Genomic DNA, 19,413 nt, shown 5'->3' with positions numbered 1-19,413 from the left:
TAAGAGAATTGTCCGACCGGCAGCCTCCATTTGGCGGAAGATCCCCAGTCCCGCTCTCAGTAGTCAGCTTGATCAAGCAATCGTTACTCTTGCCGACGTCCTAAGGAAGAAAGTGGTACACTGCGAAGCAACGTCCCCATAATAGTGGTGATGGGCAACAAGCACAATCCCGCCACCACAGCTTTGCGGTATCCGATACCAGGTGCCGTTCCAACTAACTTCTCAGTAGCGCGAAGCCGTTCAGGGTCCTTGCAGCAGCTACGGTTTTAGACTCGTCTCTTCTCGGCCGACACCTGCTGGATACTCCATCTGCCTTGCTGCCTTCATTTTGCATTTTGCAATTCGCATCGGGCACTCAAGAAATTGACCGGTATATATGACCTGCCAGTATAAACCATCCGGGATGGAACCTATCAGTAGCATCGATTGCTTGCCTTGTTTTCTCGGCACGTTTCCGGATTTGCATGCTACGATGCCAACATTAAACCAGTTGCACCTGCGGGAAAGCAAACAAATCTTGGAAGTGCAAAACCATAGACCCAACCCGCGCATATGAGATGAACCCGGCTACGACAAAGGTATGGATTACTTGACCAATTGTCCGAGTCAGTGTCAAGCAGTATAGTAGCAGATGGCGGCAGCTTTCTAAAGGTACTTTCTGATATCGCAGAAGAAGAAGAAGATTGCACGTGGGCGATATTAAGTCATCTCTGCGCAAATGAGCTTCCAGCCAATCCCGTCTGCGAATGCTCGAAACAAAAACTGGACAACGCAGCCTGGCCAGGCGGACCGGTATTGCTCCCGTAATGTAAATTCCGATGATCCCTTCCGGGTGGATGATGGGAAATCAGAGTCACAGTAGAAACATATCCGGGCTGCCCTGATCAACATGAGGAATACGACGTAGGAGGTATTCAGTAGTAGATGATGGCTTGACAGGTTTGGCGGCTTCCCCATCGTGACCCTCGGGAGAGACCACAGTTCCAATCCAGATACTGTGCGGCGGCATATTCCAAGCGAGGGCCCCCTTTTAGGCATAGGAGGGCCAGCAGCCAGGGTCTTAAACAAGGGTGGGCGCAGAGGAGCCAGGGGGCTCTGGCATGGATGCGGGGCCGGAGTGAACTTCGCCATGATAGCTCGTCTAAACTTCGCATCCCAGCAGTAGCAAAGACGATCCCTCAACAAGGAAGCGCAGATACACAGGGGCTAGGGGTCGAAGGAGGAGAACAATGAGGGGGCGTTGAAGTTTCAAACCATACCGTACTTCAAATATAGCAGTCCAACAACACCAGAATGGTACATCGCGAGATAAGTCTGTAAATAGGGGACGGAAGCGGAATCAAATCGAAGGCAGCAAAAAAGGAGTGCATGGCGAATGAATTCAGTGGTCAGCAACTGGACGGCCGGTAAGACTCGAACCGAGCCGAGTTCCCGTTGTGATGAGATTGCATCAAATCCTACTGTACATAACTTTGTACACACATGCATCACTGTCATCATCTGGCAAGATGGCTCAGGTGGTTGTCGAGGAATGCTTTCTGAGCAGTCGGACCCAGCAGCCCATTGGACAAAGCCGACTACCGACATGCGAAAACAGAAGAAAAGAGCGGCTCGCCCACCTTTACGACGAGCAGCTGCATGCGGCCGTTAGCCCAACGGGGCAGTTGCTTCTGCTGCCGTCCAGCAGTAGGTGTATGAGATGCTGGATTGGGGGATGGTTGGTTCAGCCGTACATACATCGAATCGAATTTATTGAATCCAATGCATCCGGGATCGGTGGCGGGCAAGGTAGAGAGTTGAGAGATGACGCGGGCAGATATTACGGGAAAGTACCTCAACTTCTGAACTTGGTTCGAAACAGGCCACACTTGCAGACTTTTTACAGTAGTTTGCGACTATGTCACTGCTAGCCAGCTCGCTAAACTGAACAAAACCGGTCCTCCGATTTTAAGGCTGCTCCCGCATTTTGATAGGTTCTGGATGTCTCTGTCGTTGTTCTGCTGCGATTTTCATGCCTTCTACTGGATTTGGAGTTGGTGACCGGACAGGACAGACAACGGCCAGGCAAACGCCTCATGCACATGTTGATGCGCGTGTGTAGGAATAAGCAGTTGGACATTGCGCACGTTGCAATATACCATCATCATCAATATCGTACCACTTGATTCCCCACCACATCAAGCCAGTGATCGATCTGAGGTCACACTGGACGAAGGGGGTACCCAGTAACTCCGTATGTACCCTCTCCCCCCTCTTACCCAAGAACTTTACCCTTACCGGCTTTAGCCTATCGGAGAGCAAACCCAAGACAGGATTAACCCATTGCGTGGGCCGTCACAGTACATAATTGGACGGTAAACATATGTATGCAAAGTACCTTCACACTTTTATGTGTCTTCATTGTGGTGGTCCAGATTATGTTTGCCCTGTCAGCCTGTCGCTGTTCGTCATGTCTTTTGCGACCTGAATTGAACTACCGTAGACGCGCACATCACCAAGACCTCCAAATCTCCGAACACGACCAGCAGATCCGTCACTAGTAGATGGCTATCGGGCCATGTCCCTAGTCTGCTGGCCCAGCTGTTCGGCCTGCTTTCTTTTCCCACAACGCCCTACTCCGTACATATCTGCTTGTTGCAGCGGCCTATGACGTATTGGAATCGGCACACATACACCTACCTCGCTTACATACGCGCAGCTTCGATATATAAGTCGCTGGACTCGATCTCATAGGCTCAGTCAGCGGCTGGCGCAGATCGTGGTGGTAGTTGGGGAAAGCTACTACTACACTGCCAACCCAGCTTACCAGCCGGTTCCTCCCTCTGCGAGTGATGCCGTAACATCCGCTAAGCCAGCTATACATGAGCAGAAGCCATAAGATCTAACGTTCAAAGAAACACAAACTATTTTTGTCTTGTTTCTTGTAAATCGCGTCGTGTGAAGGGCACAGTAAATTGGTAGCCGGCTCCAAGCCACAGGTTAATAGACTTTTGAATATAATGTAAATTGCACCTTCCCCAGAGATCTTCCTTTTGGTTTTTTAGTTAGCGAGTGCTGTCCAGGATGCTGTCCCGCGTCCTGGGTTCTGAACCTGGCTATGGCAATTTACCAGACCTGTCAGGCCAGCCCAATCGCCCATTCCCCTCCTCCAATCCACCCAACTCAATCAATCTCAACCACATCTTCTCCTCGCCCTGACCTCTGCACACGCACTTCATAATTCTTTACAAAGCAGGTGGAGGATATGGCACTTGGAACATGAGTATTTCCGTCAACACACTGACCTTCCACCTCCTGCACTGCCTCTTTCCTCCCATTGACCTCATTTCAAGCCCCTCGGCCACAATTCTGCATCTGGTGATACGTGAGACCGACAGAGGCAGGACATGCATACATGCTGGGTGGCTGCTCCACCCACGATTCCTGCACGGGTTCTGGAAAAGCCCATGGCAGAACCCATAGTTTCCCGTATCTTCTCCATCTGCACGGCCAATATTTCGCATTGGCGCCCGGTGCATGATGGTTTTCTCTATTAAGCCCACAGCACTCGTCATGCACATATCAAAGAACCAACACAAGCCACAAAATGACTCGCACTTCTTCCGAGTTGGGGCATTCCGCCATCAATATTTGACGGTTATGCCTTGATTGAACCACCAAATAGTGCCTTTCGGTAGCTGCTATTACCACTACCGGTGCTAGCGGTGGCATCCTCGCCCCCGCAGTTGGCAGCAATGCCACGGCCCTGGGGTGCCCTCATATCCGCGGCCGCCCCATCTCCTTCCCAAGATACACACTCCCGGGCCTCGTCTGCTCTTCCTTCTGGATGATTAACAGCTGACTGACAGATGCACCGCGCATCGCCTTCCTGTCCCGGCGTCGAGCATCAAATATAGAACAAGGTAATGCAGTATCATCTCGGCCCCCCTATTGATTGACCTCGATTTGTGCGGGTCACTGCTTACCGAGATGATAGTAAGAACGGCTTGGGGGAGGTCTGAGAGGCTATAGCTCGGCTTTGCTATGTACTGCAGTTGCTGGATTGGATTTGTGTGTACGTGTATTAGCCTGCAAATCGAAGAGCTGATTTGTACAATGGACTTTAACCATGGCCAATCTCCACCACCACCAAAGCGAGTTATCCAACGCCGTACATGTCGCTAACCACTAGGAGCAAGGTACGGCTACCGCCGATCTCTCTTTTTGGATAGCACCATGGAATTGCCAGTCCGGTACGACCACTCCGTGTACGTCGTGTGGTTCTGGCATATGCACGAGAGCCGGCCCAGCAGCACGTCTCATCACTCTTACTTACCCACCCTCTCTCCATGTACGGAGTACATGAGACGCAGAAGGCAGATACGGCTTGCGAATATCTGTGTGTAGAGGCCCTGCAGGCTCCAGGTAAGCCAACAACCTCCTCTTCCAGACAGACGCAGCACGCGAGCCACTCGTCAATCATCGTGCAGAGCTCGTATGATGTGACTGACGGCTACACACCAAAATACCCACCCCACGTGTAGAGTTGTCGATCGCATGCACACATCCCGTTGCCAACTGTGACCTCATTACTGTACCTATCGCATCGCTCGGTAGGCTGACAGCTTAGGCCCTCCAACTTACAGTGTGTATACTCTCTCCACTGCTGCCGCCGCCGCCGCTTATGGCAGGGATTCTACATTGGCTGAACTGCCTCTGCTCGCTCGAGTACATGGCTGCAGGCTCGAGCCGCTAGAAACGACCGGGAGGAGCGAGACCATCAATACAATAGGAAGAAGTTCTTGCCCCAAACAGCATATGAGGGCGGTCCTATTATCAAGCCCTCCTACGGGCGAAGATGCTCAAGACGACAAGTAGCATTCTTGGCTTGCAGCTCACCCGCTGCGGGCGCTATGTACCACTACATCCCCGGTGCAGACGTGACAAGTCACTTGCTCGCACCAAGGTCGGACCGGTATATCACGGCCTGCACAAGCCAGCCAATCATAACTGTGGTAATGCAGCCGGTCGGTCGAACCATCACGAGAGAACCAAAAGTCGGAAGTTCTCTATACTCGCTGACTCGGGGCACTGCTATACCGGCATGCGTACTGAGTCAAAGTCGCATACATGTCTTGTAGAGATGTCTGTCTGGCATATTGCTCCTGAACCGCTTGTGACTTTTGTCTGGAACCAACAGAGGATGACAAAAACATGAAACCTTCTGGAACAAATCTGACAGTCAGGCAAGTTCGGCAGTGAGAAACAACGTAAGGTGCTGCTAGGAAATCACCTACCCAGCTCGGAATGCATCTCGTCACGGTTGAAACGGCCAGAATGTGTTACTGTCACAGTGCATTTCATCATCAAACAGAATCATAGTCGAGATTTCGCCATCGATGTTACCTCAAGGTATCAGCCAGATCTGCCTGGGCTGGACCCCCGTGGTGTGATTCACCTTACCGGGATTTTCGCCTCCTGCACCCATGAAAGGACCAGAAAGGGGAGGAAAAACTAAACGAAAATGGCCTTTAAGAATTACCCGCTACCAGTGAGGGGGGCCACTTTTACCGTGGTAATGTTACTTGACAGCTCTTAGCAGAGGACCAGAGGCGGTGGGATGCAACATTAGCGGCGTCGCGACCCAAACACTTCTCCAGTTTGGTCGTTACCCCTCGTGGAGTTTCACACCTCTTTGGACGTTTTTCGCATTGCATTGTACGCAGTGGCCAAAACGCAACGGCGGTTCAAGTTGTCAGGTTGTCACGGGCTTCGTCTGTCACGGCACGGGTGACGGAGTTTCTTAGAGATAGTAGATAACATCTTGGTTACCGCATTGGGCTTATCTCTCTTTACCCCAGCAGTTCGCCAAAAGCTGACGACTGAACCCGCCAGGTTCGTGTTCCTGACGATCACCCGGAAGCCTAGTCTGGTGTCTGCTCTGCTAGTCTTCGTCACCGCTGTCCCAGTCGACGAGGTGTTCCTCGTCGTTGAGTGCCAGTTGCACAAAGTGCCGCACCCATGCCTCGTCGACCTGATTCAATTGACCTCCGCCTCCTCCCGCTGCAGGAGGCGGCTGCTGGCCGTTCTCCACATTATGGCCATTCCGAGCATTCCTATTGACCGGATGGTTCTGGCCCTGTCCCCGTTGTCTGTTGTTCTGCCGGTTCATCCCCGGGGCCGCTTGTCCTCCTCTGTTATGGCCTCGAAGTCCTCCCTGTCGACCTTCGTTCACCGCCTGGCCGGCGCCGCGGCCACCGCCCGCACCTGCAGCGGGCTGGCGGTTTCCGCCTCCTCCACCACGACCGCCTCGAGCCGCAGGCGCGTTACCCTCGATGCGAAGGACTAGAGGGCCCTCGCGAGCGACTCGCTGCTCTGCCGGTTCGGCATTTCTTGGGGCCACCGCTTGTGGGGCGGCAGGTGGCGCCACCGGTTGCTGGCGCGCTCCTACTGCGGGCGCTGCATGCGGTGGTGGTGGTGCATCCTCCACATCAGCTTCGGATTCGTCATCCGATTCATCCTGGACTTGAGCCTGGGCCTGGGCCTGGGCCTGGGCGGCCTGGACCTGGACGATCTCCAGATGTTGGCCGTACTGGCCCGGCTCGACATTGGCGTTGCGCAGCGCGTCCCCGCCACCGAAGCCGATCCCCACGTCCGCGCCATCTCCGCCCTCCAGCTCCCAGAGCCGCATGTAGCAGCCGTTGATTTCCCCTCCGGGCTGCATATTGAAGTGGCGGTAGGGGTTGGATGGGTCCAGCCATGCAGAACACAAGTAGCAGAAATGGGTCTGGCAACGAAAGCAGCGCATGTGGTTGCAGCCGTGTGTCTTCTGGCAGGGTGAGGCACACGTTGGGCACGGGGTGGTGTGCATCTTGAGATAGTCCAGAGAGGCTTTCTCCTCCTCCGTGATCTCCCCCTTTCGCTCCTTGGGGATGCAGTACTTGAACTCGCCATGCCATGACTGTCCGCACCGCGAGCAGAAAGCGAAACTGCAGTCCTCGCATATGGCAAGCAAATCCTGGCGATAGTCAGCTAGAGATTTGTCCTTGCCGTTCTCCTCATCCGAATCGTAGTCTGAGTCTGCAGCAAACTCGAGTCCCTGGGGCTTCTTGTGTTTCTTCGATCGCGCGGCCCCCTGACACCACGACCGTGGACAATAGACGGTGTTCTTGTCCGATTCTAGCTCAGTCTTGTGCTTGAGCGTAACGTAGCGTTTGACCATATCCTGATCCAGGGGTATCTGAAGCAATTCGCTTGGGCTTATGAGCGTCTTGGGTTTTCGCCTCTTCCCACCCGCGGCTTCTTTCGCCTTGGATTCCCGCTCTTCGGCGCACTTGGGCTCCAAACAGCGCACCGATGCGACGTCGCCCTCCGTAATAGCATTATCGTAGAAGTCCTGTAGACACTGTATGCAAAACACATGCCCACAATCCAACATTCGGTGGCAAACGACGCCCTTCTTAGGATCTAGTCGAGCACACACATGCACATATTAGCCCGCGAACCATGCCATAGCTTTCCGCAAGCAGAGGACATTACCTAAACATATACCGCAGTCGAAAGTTTCCTTCTCGAAGGCTCTGCGCTTAGCCATGTTGTCGTAGTCAAGAATGGCGATCTTGTGTTCTGGCGAAACCTCCAGGGTGTTGTTCTTGGCCACCAGCCCGAATACATCACCGGCTTCTTGCTGCAAATCGTCGATGCAATTGAATACTACCTGGTCGTGACCCATCTCTTCCCATAGCCGCTCCGCATTACCCTCCAGTCTCCGGATGATCTCGGTCGATAGCCATGGTGGTGTGGTCGATATGCTGAGGCGCGGCGGCTTCGCTTCGGGGTAGCCCTCGGGCAAGGTCACGCGCAGCGCGAGAGACGGCAGATTCGACAGCTCTTGGGAGTCGATGGTGGCGCCGCCGACAGCGGATGCTGCTACCGCGGCTGCTGCTTCCGGGTTGTCGGTCTGAGGGTGGGGAGCCGAGTTGGCGGAGGAGACGGCTGGGAACTTGACCACGACGGGCTTGCTCAAGCTCACGGGCACCTCGATGGTGAAGCTGTACGGGTCCGCCTCGTCGATGCGGATCTCTTCCGGGTAGATGGCGGCTATCGTAGAGAGTTCGACCGCGCGTGCATCCTCGTCGTCATCCATGGTAGTATTGTCAACTACGAATGCTACCGGCCCTCTATGCGATCGACAAACTGGTGTAATCGTGTAACGGCGCGCATCCTAGGATCTTGGGCGTTGGAGCATGTGGGAGAAAACGGAAGCCGGCGTCGGTATTATCGATCTGGCGTGATAGACAGAAATGAAAGTGGCTCTGGGTACCACAGCCACGGTCTGAAATATATTTCCTGAGGTTGGCCACTACTTCGTTGGTTGGTTGGGGGGTTCGCTGGATGACGGAGTCGGGACGGTTGGATAAAATTAAAACCGGGCGAGTCTGCTAGGCTGCTACTCGTTGGTAAGACTGGCGCTAAGGTAGCCTAATAATAGCAGCACGTATGTATGTAGTTGTATGTATGTATACAGAGAGTAGAAAAAGCGATATGTGTGTGTGTGTGTGTGTGTGTGTGTGTGGGGTGGGTGGGTTGGTGGGTGGGATGTAGGTTGTTAGGATGAAGCGGTGGTGCCTATGGCAGTACTCGGCTTTGGTTTGTCGATTGGCGGGCGGCAACGGCACCGGGCAGCGGAACCTTGCTGACTGTGACAATGATTCGGGACAGGCCGCCTTCACGTCCGCAGATTGTTCGGGCAGCAAAAGGAACAAGGGCAGATGACGTAGATGCAGTCTCTATTGATCGAGGGCAGGTTGGAGTTGAAGGCTATGCCTGCATCCAACAGGACCCCTATGGCTTTAATATAAGCTTTCTTGCAGCGCACAACAAGACCCTTAGACGGCGACAGCTCTGCCTATGCTGTATGTACACCTGACAACCACCTCTCCGGGTGACTCATTCTTAGGCCCGGCCCGCCAGCCAGCAGCAGTCATGACGAAATGGACTAGAGGGGCTGTCGGTCTGTTTTTATCTTGTTCCAGAAGCCCGTGGATTTGGTGATTGGGCTGTGGAGTATGAGTCGGCGCCGGAGGGAGCATCGACTCTCCAACGTTTTTAGCGCCATGGCCTGCGATTCACGCCCAGCTATTCTCTGAAACAGGCATGTGCTCCTTGGAAAATCGACGTCTCTCGATTTCCCATTGACCACGGCCACCAACCCCAACCACATCACACATCGTCGTGTGCAGCATCTGGAGCTGTAGCAAGCAATTCTCCCCGGACAAACCACCTTCGCAATGTCTGACGAGGCGCCGCTGGCGTCACTGTCTCTGACGCATGTGCACTATGTATGGCAACTCCCTCCCACCAAATCCCACCGCTTCTGTTTCTCTGCCTTGGGTTCCCAGACTAATCAATCGCCTTTTGCCATTGCTCTACAGGACCCCTCAGACCCGATCTCGTACCTGTGCGCCTGGCTCGCGCTCGTCCCCCAAGGCCTCTGCGTCGTCTACGCCACCCTCGTCTGGTCGACGCGCGAAGCCGAGGTGGCGCTCATGTTCGCGGGGCAGCTGCTGTGCGAGGCCCTCAACTTCGCGCTGAAGCGCCTGATCAAGGAGGAGCGCCCGCGCCGCATGAACGGCAAGGGCTACGGCATGCCCAGCTCGCACGCCCAGTTCGTCGCCTACTTCGCCGTCTCGCTCGCCCTGTTCCTCGTCGTGCGCCACCGGCCCGCCGCGCCCGGAAGGAGGAGGAACCACACGCCCATGGGCCTGCCCGAGAGGATCCTCTGGAGCGTGTGCGGGCTCGCCATGGCCGCCGCCGTCGCCTGGTCCCGCATCTACCTCAACTACCACACCGAGAAGCAGGTCCTGGTCGGCAGTGGCGCCGGCGCCGCCAGTGCTATCGTCTGGTTCGTCCTCACGAGCATCTTGAGGCAGTCGGGCTGGCTGGCTTGGGCCCTCGACCTGCCGCCGGCGCGGTTTCTGCGGGCCAGGGATCTCGTCGTGGAGGAGGACCTGTGCCAGGCTGGCTGGGAGAAATGGGACGACAAGATGACGGCTCTCAAGGCGAAGAAGACACTCAAGAACCGATGAGAAATGGATCGTGCCATGGTTGTTTCCAGAGAACTATCTCTTCGGGGCGTAGTAGGGGAGGTTGTTCGGTATAGTATATGGAGTCAGATACCCAAATATGTATGTATATGTGATGTGTTACGTAACGTTATCATGTCTTGGCTGGGAGTCTTTACCTCCCTGTGCATGACAGTACCCCGACACCAATGATCTTGGGAGGCATACCTTCCTTTCGAGCACATGCAAGCTGGCCTGGGCTGGCGGGTTACAGCACTCGCAAGTTTTCCGTGAGACTGTCAACAATATCATTCATTAACCGAACCACGGTGAGCCCCTGGCTTCTGTGAATTGCGACCAGGCTATGACGAATGTATATTTTCCTGAGTAGTAATTCAGCTGGCCAGCTTAGCACTCTAGGGTCCCGTCCGAATAAGATCATGATACATCATTCAGAATGGCTAGGTGTGGTACAATTCTGAGGGGAGTGGGTGTATGACACCTTGAAACCAAACAACACAGGCCTCTCTCTACAGCTCTGAGAAGATACGATTGACGATAGGATTCGTAGCAATCGTAGGTGAATAACGACCGGGAATAGAGCATATAGCGAAAGGCTACTTCCTCTCTAAGTGGCATAGGCTATTAAAATAGTTGGTGGGAATAATACTACCAGGGCATATAATCAAGTTGGAAAAGTTATCAGCAACTTACCATTTGTCATTCGGCCGGCTGCACTGCCCCAGTAGCCCCCTCCGTCTCATGAACCCCTCTATACAAGCAACCCCTTATGCCTCTTTTTCGACCTCAAAGCTCAAGGCTTATTTATTACATATACACACAGCCCAGTGGAGATGTGTCGAGTCAGGTTGGCAAACGGTACGTACGTGCACTTTATATTAAGTTCAGGCTGCTTACTTACCTCTTAGGGGAAGTCAATATTCTATGAGTATATGGGCCAGCGTTCCATTGATCGACGTCTAGAATCGTTCGTTGCACTGCCCCCAAGCCCCCAGAGCAAGTTTATCTGTAACGGCAGAGGGGCGGGCGGTTGGTAGGAATCCAAGTTTTTGTGGTTGGGCATGTATCTCCGCATCAGCTCTTAATGGTAACTCATAGAGTTATGGCAAACCACTCTGCATGAGATAGAGTACTGATGCGGGTGTGTATGTCACCGCTTACTATACAGTGCCACTGCAGCCACAGCAACGTCATCATTCTCATACATAGATCAATGCGCTGGCTGGCTTGTAAAACTCATGGCAGCACTTGGAAATCTATACGTGTAACCATGAGGCATACACTGACGTTCAGATGGTTTCCGCAAAAGCAAGAACAAGGCGGGATCGGCTCGTAGCGATTGGCATAACAGATAAACTTTCTTACATGCTAAGAGTGTTAAATTCGTTCAATGCATTATCTGGGATATGGACACAAAGATAGACAGAAATAGATAGAGGTATTGACCAACCGGCTGCATTCCTTCATCTGATCAGAACTCGGTTCACTTGGATGTCAAATCACCATGTCACTCACTCGCATATGCATACAGTCACTCATAGTTTCGAGAAAAGAGTTGAGAGGAATGAAATAACGACAGGACTTCAGATGTGCTTCTCTCCTCTATAGCCGACACTTTCAGTTATATCATCCACTGATGCAACCAAATAAACAAGGTATGACATGACAAGTAATAGTGGGATAATAATCCCGTAGAGACCTCACAGACAGATGGAAATTCTACACCACAATTGCGCTCACACATCTGGGTCGGGGGTGCAACTAGAATCATTCGTCTCGTTTTGCCATTTCCCTCCTCCTTGGCCTCCCTCTGGCCTCCCTCGTCCCCTCTTTGGTATATCAATGTTCGAACCTCTGCCTTCTCACAGTCCACCCTCCCCATCTAGTAAAGTAAAACCCTTTGTTTCCCAGTTCATCCCTTTTGCATTTCCTCTCGGCCCGCTTTCCAAAAAGAGATTTCCAACCCAACCCATCAATTGTACATACAGACATACACATACACTTGCGCTTTTCCCAACGCTCTTTCCCCCTTTCCAAACACATTTGACTGGTCCACATCGCACGGCACTCCTTATCGGTGGTAGTAGTAGTAGTAGGTAAGTAGTAGGTAGGTAAAGAGGAAGAGTGATGGATTTAGACGCTAAAAAATGAAAGAGATAAAGTAAAATAATCAGCCGGTTTTGTTCAGGTATCACATGCCCCCGCACAACGCCGCTTCGGTGGTGAAAGAAAAAGATTCAAGAAGAGATTGGTGGTGGTCGGTTTCCAAGTCCTCGCGTATATGTGGTTGTTTTACGGGGAACGAGAATATCCCATCAAAGAGAGAATGGGAAGAAGAAGAAGGTGAAGAGTAAGAAAAGGAGTGTGCGCGTGCTCTGGTCGGATAGTCGAATGAATGGAAAGAGACGGAAGAATAAGTAGTAGGTAGCATTATGCCGCCGTGACGAGGCGGCGTATTTGGTTGGTTGGTTGGTTTGATAGCGGTGGTTTGCAAAACGAAGGACTACCGGATCGTTACATAGCCCCCCGCATGCCAGCGAACGAAGCAGCAAAGGCAATGTGATAAGACGCGCTGAACAAAATTAGATCCAGTCAGAGCGGGTGTTCTTGGTTTCGGCAGCGGCGTCCGAGTTGCCACGTTCCCTCGGCTGCGGCGGCGGCGAGGATGGCTCGCTGTGCAAGGGGCTCGTGTTGGAACGCTTGATGGGCACGTTGAAGCCTACGCCCTTGGGTGACGGGGTCTTGCTCCTGGTCGGGCTGTTGGGTGAGTAGACCGTGGGGCTGAGCGTGAAGCCGCCCAGCGTGGCCTCCTCCTCCATCCGCGGCTCGGGAGTGCGGCGTGATGAATCGACAAACGGATCATCGTTGAACACAGTTGGTTGGAGAGACACCTCGTCTTCCGATCGCTGCTGAGACAATGGGCTTGTCTTCACAGGGTTGGGGAACTGGAAGTTGGGAACCTTCTCGACTGGGGTGTTGGCGGGCTGGGCCATTGGGGGCATGTCGTTGACATTGGAAAATCGTAGACCGATCTGGACTGTCGCAGTTGAAACCATTGATGAGTCTCTCCGGTGTCGGGCGAAACCCATCTTCGGCGGTGGCTTCAGGGTCTCGTATATGTCCTCGTATAACTCCTCGGCGTCAGGAGTGGCACGGTGTATGTTTATATCAGGAGTGTAGGTGGTGGTAGGAAGAAGTGCGACTGAAGTCGTGTTTGGGTTGTTAGGGAATAATGAGTAGGATGTCGATCGCTTATGGCCCTGTGATTCCTGCGCTGCGGGCAGCTGTGCAGGCTCAGGGGCCCTCGGCTCATTGGGTGGCGGAGTGTAGACAGCGTGAGAACGCAGAGGATTGGGTTGAGTGTAGTTGAAGTAGTCGGCCTTTTGCGACTCAACGGCCGCCTGCTCAACATCTCGATCTGCCGGGACCAAGTTCTCTTGGCTCTCAGCCTGCTTCAACGTCCGGGGCCCACCGACGGGTTTCTCAATCTGGCTTGAGAAGTAGTTATCGCTGGGGCTGGGCCCTCGGATCTTATGCTTGAGCTTTTGTCGTTCATACTCGGCTTGCTTGTCTCTAGGCCCAATGGTGGAGATGGTGTTGGACCGGAGGAACAGATGGAGACCACCTGTCACGAGACCCGAAATGTTGGATACCACGGTCGAGATCATCGAAAGTGTCAAGGTCATATCTGAATCCCCGCTGCTCGGAGCTGACACGGTCAGGCAGAGAAAGAATGGGATCATGAGGATCTGCAGTTGCTGTTAGCGGGTGGTGACCACCAGTAAAAGAAGCCATATACTTACGTTCGATATCATGCCTACTCCAAGGTAGTATACCATTCTCGAAGCACAGACTCTCTCTGTTGTCTCAATTGTTGCGTGGCGGGTCAACTGGATGAAGATGGTCAAGGTAGCTCCAGCCAGGATGGCCGAGATCAGAGTGAACAAGATAAAACCTCCTTGAGCCCATTTCGCCACGAACCAAAACAGAGATGCGTAGCAAATGTTGGCGGCGGCGTTGAAGAAAGCCACGAGCCCGGTGGCCATGAGCATGATGACAAATGTGGCAAGACAGATAGCGACTGTCCATTTACCTCTCGAAGGAAAGGGCTTCGACCTCACACCGCGAGATGTGACCTCGAGGGCAAACACCACTTGTAAAAATGGCACGATGAAGATAGCTGGAAGTGGTCAGCAGCCTTGTCGTTTGAGAAGATTGATCCGAGTACAACTCACCTGGCCACATGAATTGGGAGATAAGTGAGCATCCCTTTGCAAATAGCGCATCCAGTCCTCGAGATTGGGATACAGCAAATATTATGCCTTGGATGGTGATGCCCAGAGACAGAATGAACGGGTAGGTTTCGGTCCCGCGTACGACAGTGAATATGTTTATCCTAGAGCCAACATTAGTTCCCGTCCATCACGAGTCCATTAAACCGCTCATAGCTCACTTGTCGGACGGTCGTTCCCGGTTTCTTTTCGCCTTTGAATAGCAGTCGTAGAGAATGCCCATAGCGGTAGCGAAGGCTGCTATGGTGTTGAAGACGGCGAGGACGATGGTGGACGTTCGTATCGATCGGGCGGCCTCGAGCTTGAACTGATTAATAACAGCCAGTGTTGTATTACTGCCCGCTGCCTGTGATAACCCCATCGAGCTTCCGGAGGCGGCGGAGAAGTTTGTGTTCGCCGACCAGGAGCCACCGTTGAGGTGGCGACCTGCGAGATCATCGAATGTCGACATTGTTGCGGCTGATCACCTGGGGGCGGTGATGAGAGCCTTGAGGATCCTTATGGTCGAGGTGAATCATTTAATCCATGAAGGCGGCAGGATGGTGTTCGCAGAAGAGAATAGGAAATATCGTTTAGGGTCACTATGGGACAGATAGAATGGAAGTTGGACTAGCCAGGCACGCAAAAGAGGCTGGATCACAGACCAGACGAAACAAATCCTGAACCAGCAGATGGATGGCGAAAAAGATCTATCAGAGAAACGAAAGATGGCAGCACCCTCGGGGTAACTGGGACGGACAAGTGAGAGTGGAAAATGGCACGCTCCAGGCCGCAAACCATTCCAAAGGGAAAGAGACAAGAGGTGCCCGACTCGGGAGGATCGCATGAAAGACATTTGAGAAGAAGGGAACGGTGCATCTGCTAGTCTCTCTCTCTTGCCAGGGTCGCTGTTCCGAGCAGGGTCCCCGCGCGGGTCTCAGATTTCCGGCTTTGCGCCATGAGCTAGCATCTCAGGTTGCTCATGGGTGTCTATATTCTGCAAGTATATTTTGGGGTCGAGCAGCGGAGACACCGGGCGTCCTCAGCTCGAGGCGAGGTTGCTGATTGGCCATGGGTTTCAGTCTGCTCGTTTCCCAGGCCTCGAGAGAGAGTGCCTAGAATACGGCGCTCGAGCTGTGGATGACGAGCTGCACGCGTTCGGAGGTTTACCAGCATGGTTCCCCCGTGCGCGGCTACTTGTCGAGGTGGGTGAGCTGACTGGCAACTGGCGGAGGGCCTGGCGAGGCTCGTGAAGACGACTGGGAGGCAAGGAGGGCGGGCATGGCATTGTGTGGCGATGGGGTCATGAAGCAGTGCTGTTACAACGTCATGTTTCGTCGAGTCGCTAACGGCGCCGATAAGGTTGAAGTTGAGCCGCAAGGAGCGCAGATTAGCCACAACGGGTCTAGGTCGGGGCTTTTTGTTGCAGACCCTGGTCGCATTTCTGGAATTGTTCTTATAAGTTGATTGGCCAACACCCCTGGGGGCACCACCGCAGCACCCCTGTAGTCCACTGTAGCCCACTGTAGCCCACTGACGGTTCCTGTCATACCCCTGGCCTTGGGGACTTGGCAGGCGGATACCTCCCGTCTGAGACTAAGTGCTACGACTCTGCTGCGAACGATTCTGTCTCTGCCTCTCTCCCTCTCTCTCTCGCTCCAACCTCGTACCGGGAAAAGAGAAACAAAAGACATCATCGCATTTTCCCGGTTTCTCCAGAAAGCCCAATGCCAGATTCCATTGCATTGCCGCAATGGCAGATGTCTTCTGTCGTGCGTGCGTGCGTGCAGGCGGCTTTATGGCGTGGGCTCAATGCACGCAAATAACCGAAGTCTTCGTGAGAAGCCTCCTGTCGAAGCTGGTGGCTGCTGAAAGACACCGTTACGGCATTGGCACCTCCTGACCCACCCGCATGATACGGCAGTCCAAAAGCAGGTAGTTCGTAGCAACGTTGCCAGGCTGCTCGAGAAGACCTGCCCGTTATTGGATTTAGAAACCATCGACACTCTTGAGCCTATGCTTACCTGGGCAAGGCCTGCCAAGGAAGGTAGCAGTAGGCACAACCCACCGACTTCGAGTCATGCCATGTGAGGAATAGGCATATGAATTTGATTTAACTGGTGCCACAGTACTGGCTGGGTGTACCTTTGTTACTTGAGCAGTCCAGCCCTCCGATTTCCACCCATCATCCACCTGATGCCCAAGGCGTATCAGAAGCCTCGGGCTGCAAACCCTTGAGAACTCCTGCGTCAACGCAGCGTAGCGCCCTTCAGCCAAAACCGTGCCTATTGACTGACGTGAGTCCGTCCGGACGATCAGCGTCATCTGAACTTGTGACGAACTTCATGCCATCGAGTATACATAACTCGATATTGTGCCGAACCAGAGCACGTTACCTCCCCAGAATAGCAACTGTAACCACATTCTATATTGCTTCACATCCACACACCGGTAGGCTAAATCCGCGCAACAGCTGTGGGTGTTGGCTTAGCGACTGGCGAAACATGATGTCCAGACTAGCCATCGATGTAGACCGGAAGACTCCACAGAATTCCTCCACCACCGTTGACGACGTTTGACCAAGAAGTTAAACAGAACTTCCAATCGTACTCAGGGCAAAGTACATCGGCGTCGGTGCGGTATCAAACCAAGGCCGGGGGTTACTGGCCCTATGATCTCAGCTGGCCCTCACGGCTCGCATCTCCCATCTCACTCACCCACATCCTGGGCAAGGTGATTCATGCGATCGAGGAGTTCGCCTCTACCCCGCGTCGCCCAGCTCGTTCCAAGCTGGAACGTCGTCGATCCGAGATGATGAGGACGGGAAGGCATCCATGACTTGTAGCTTGCTGAGCCATCACGCTCGCTCCAGAACATATAGTCGATATCCGGCCCCGTAACAGACCTGCCATCCGATCAAGTGCAGCACTGGTGAGCCAGCCACGTTCCTGAGCAGCCCTGCAAGCGTGCTGCTATACTTTCGCGGCATATCGACCGTGGCAAACGCCGGGCCAAGCCCACTGCATCATCAATCTCACCCCCGGCCAACACGATACATAGTTACCCTTTTGTTCGCCAGTTTCAGCAGCCGATACCCATCTCTTAGCTAGGGAGCACGATCTTGGCAACGTCGACGTCAGTGTCGATCTCTCGGCCGGCTGCCTCAGTCCGGGCCGTGTCAAGTAGTTCTTCATAGCGTTGTTGACGTGATCCTCCCCCACTCAGAGCAAACACTGAAAATACATCATCGTCAAGGACTACTTAAATGGCGCCCATCAACACGAGACACTACCTTGCCGCTGGTAGTTTGTTTTCCGTGGAAGCTTACTCGACTGTGGGCGTAGACGTGGAACTTAAGGCACGTGTTTGTGGCTCCGAGGCCGAGGGGCTAGGCAGGGACCGTTACTCATGCTATAGGGTATAGTGTTGTAAATAGTGACTGCTTTCTGGTCTCGGTTTGAGTCGGATTACAGCACCGTGGGTGGTAAGCTGCTGATTGGGTACCAGTGGCAGTCTGCCATTGGCAGCAGGAGCGTGCTGTAGTTTTATGTTGATGGCATAAAGTTAAGGGGACCTATACATCCACTTGGTTCATATTTGAATCGGGATCGGGTGTTAGCAATTTTTTTGGACAGAACCACAACTTGACATGGACGTCGGCATAGTACTCCATATCCATGTGGCTTTCAGGGTGAGCATCCAAATGATTGCAACACTTGTTTGTCGAGCCAATGGAGAATGTACCTTGTTCCAGTCTGGAAGTTTAGACAGTACTTATCGATAAGAGGCCTTGAGTTTGTGGCAGCTGGCGCTGAACCTGCCAGTTGGCGGCTCACTTGGTAAGAACATGGGATGCCTTGGATTTAAGGTCTGACATTAAGGTCAGTGCGGTCGGTCGGAGCCGGAAACACACCACCAGGTATCTGCCGCAACAGCCATCAAATTGCACACTACGAAATCCAACCAACATCATCATCATCGCTCAAACTTCGGGATACCTTCATTAAGGGCTTTATTTCGTAGTCATGGCCTTGCTCTATGTTATGTGTCACGACTGCTTTGCCCTGCGCGGACCCTTCACCCGACCAACATTGGACAGGCAGTGTCGCGGTTGGCAATGACCCCGATCACCACATACCTGATGTACCAATCCCTTGACTACAACAATTCGCCTCGCCACCCATTTCATTTCCAACCCGACTTGCCATTCGTCTCATGCATTTGAGCGAATCAATGCGGTTGTATATATGTCGAAGGCTTCGTCATGGCACTGCTCTCAAATTCCCGAACCGATTCGGAACATTCGAACCACGCCCAGAGTGCTATCGCACAACTCAATAATCGATCTTATAGTTGGCGGGCTTACGGTGCTGGCTGAAAATCATTGGGCTTGGTGTCGATTTCCCGGTTCTTGGCATTAGGACGCGAGAATCCGGCTTCTTCCCACCATATTTTGATTCCTGCTACACTGACGCTTGTCATGGTAACCGCAACGACTCCTAAGAGACGCGGCATCGTGGAGGCTTCTTTGCGGCTTATCATGTAGCAGAAACCTCCTCTGTTGCTTGATTTACCTTGGAAGATCTCTATACACGCCATTTGTCACTGTATTTCAGTTGTGCAATTGGCAGAGGCCGTCGTTTACGGCGTGAAGCATTCCCATAGCTTGCGTCCCAGAGCGTCGGCACTGCTACGGCAGGACACCGAGACTGGGCATCCTAAGTATGCGTCATTGCATATGAGGCTGGCATAGTACCATCGGGCAACCTCAAATCGACTTTCGACATCTTACCGATACATAGTCAACCTTGACGGGCCAGAATCTTCACCCATGACATTAAACTGCTGACAGTCAACTTAAGAGGTTCTCGAGCAATCGCCACAACATCCTGTGGTTGTCAATGGTAGACTAGCTTCCTTGCACATCTCGGCACAAATTCAACCTATTAAGTCCTTGCGGGATGGGCTGTCTTGTTCTATCTACCCCCTCAGGTAACATCACGCATCAGCACTGGGAACTACAGCTCAGGAACCTCATTTCCGTCATGCGAAGAAAGGAATCGAGCTGTCTGAGGTGG

At 53.1% G+C, this 19,413-nt stretch overlaps 3 protein-coding genes across 3 annotated transcripts; 1 reads left to right on the top strand and 2 right to left on the bottom strand.

The window, feature by feature from the left end:
* Positions 1–5,923: 5,923 nt before the first annotated feature.
* PG998_008322 (RWD-domain-containing protein) lies at positions 5,924–8,125 on the bottom strand (the record flags this gene model as incomplete). The annotated part of the gene is made up of 2 exons (XM_066875138.1): positions 5,924–7,446; positions 7,519–8,125. 2 exons carry the CDS (start codon positions 8,123–8,125, stop codon positions 5,924–5,926), a joined length of 2,130 nt encoding a protein of 709 aa, XP_066731083.1.
* A 1,144-nt stretch (positions 8,126–9,269) lies between these two features.
* On the top strand, positions 9,270–10,067 carry PG998_008321 (dolichyldiphosphatase; the record flags this gene model as incomplete). The annotated part of the gene is made up of 1 exon (XM_066875137.1): positions 9,270–10,067. One exon carries the CDS (start codon positions 9,270–9,272, stop codon positions 10,065–10,067), a length of 798 nt encoding a protein of 265 aa, XP_066731082.1.
* A 2,579-nt stretch (positions 10,068–12,646) lies between these two features.
* PG998_008320 (uncharacterized protein) lies at positions 12,647–14,807 on the bottom strand (the record flags this gene model as incomplete). The annotated part of the gene is made up of 4 exons (XM_066875136.1): positions 12,647–13,813; positions 13,868–14,244; positions 14,300–14,460; positions 14,518–14,807. The coding sequence occupies 4 exons, from the start codon at positions 14,805–14,807 to the stop codon at positions 12,647–12,649; spliced, it is 1,995 nt and encodes a 664-aa protein (XP_066731081.1).
* Positions 14,808–19,413: the final 4,606 nt, after the last annotated feature.

Source organism: Apiospora kogelbergensis, assembly GCF_038363985.1.
Source record: "Apiospora kogelbergensis strain CBS 113332 chromosome Unknown utg000005l_segment0_segment0, whole genome shotgun sequence".
Classification (NCBI taxonomy): Eukaryota; Fungi; Ascomycota; class Sordariomycetes; order Amphisphaeriales; family Apiosporaceae; genus Apiospora; species Apiospora kogelbergensis.
Note: the sequence above shows the minus strand (reverse complement) of the source record. Positions and strands in the feature narration are given on the sequence as shown.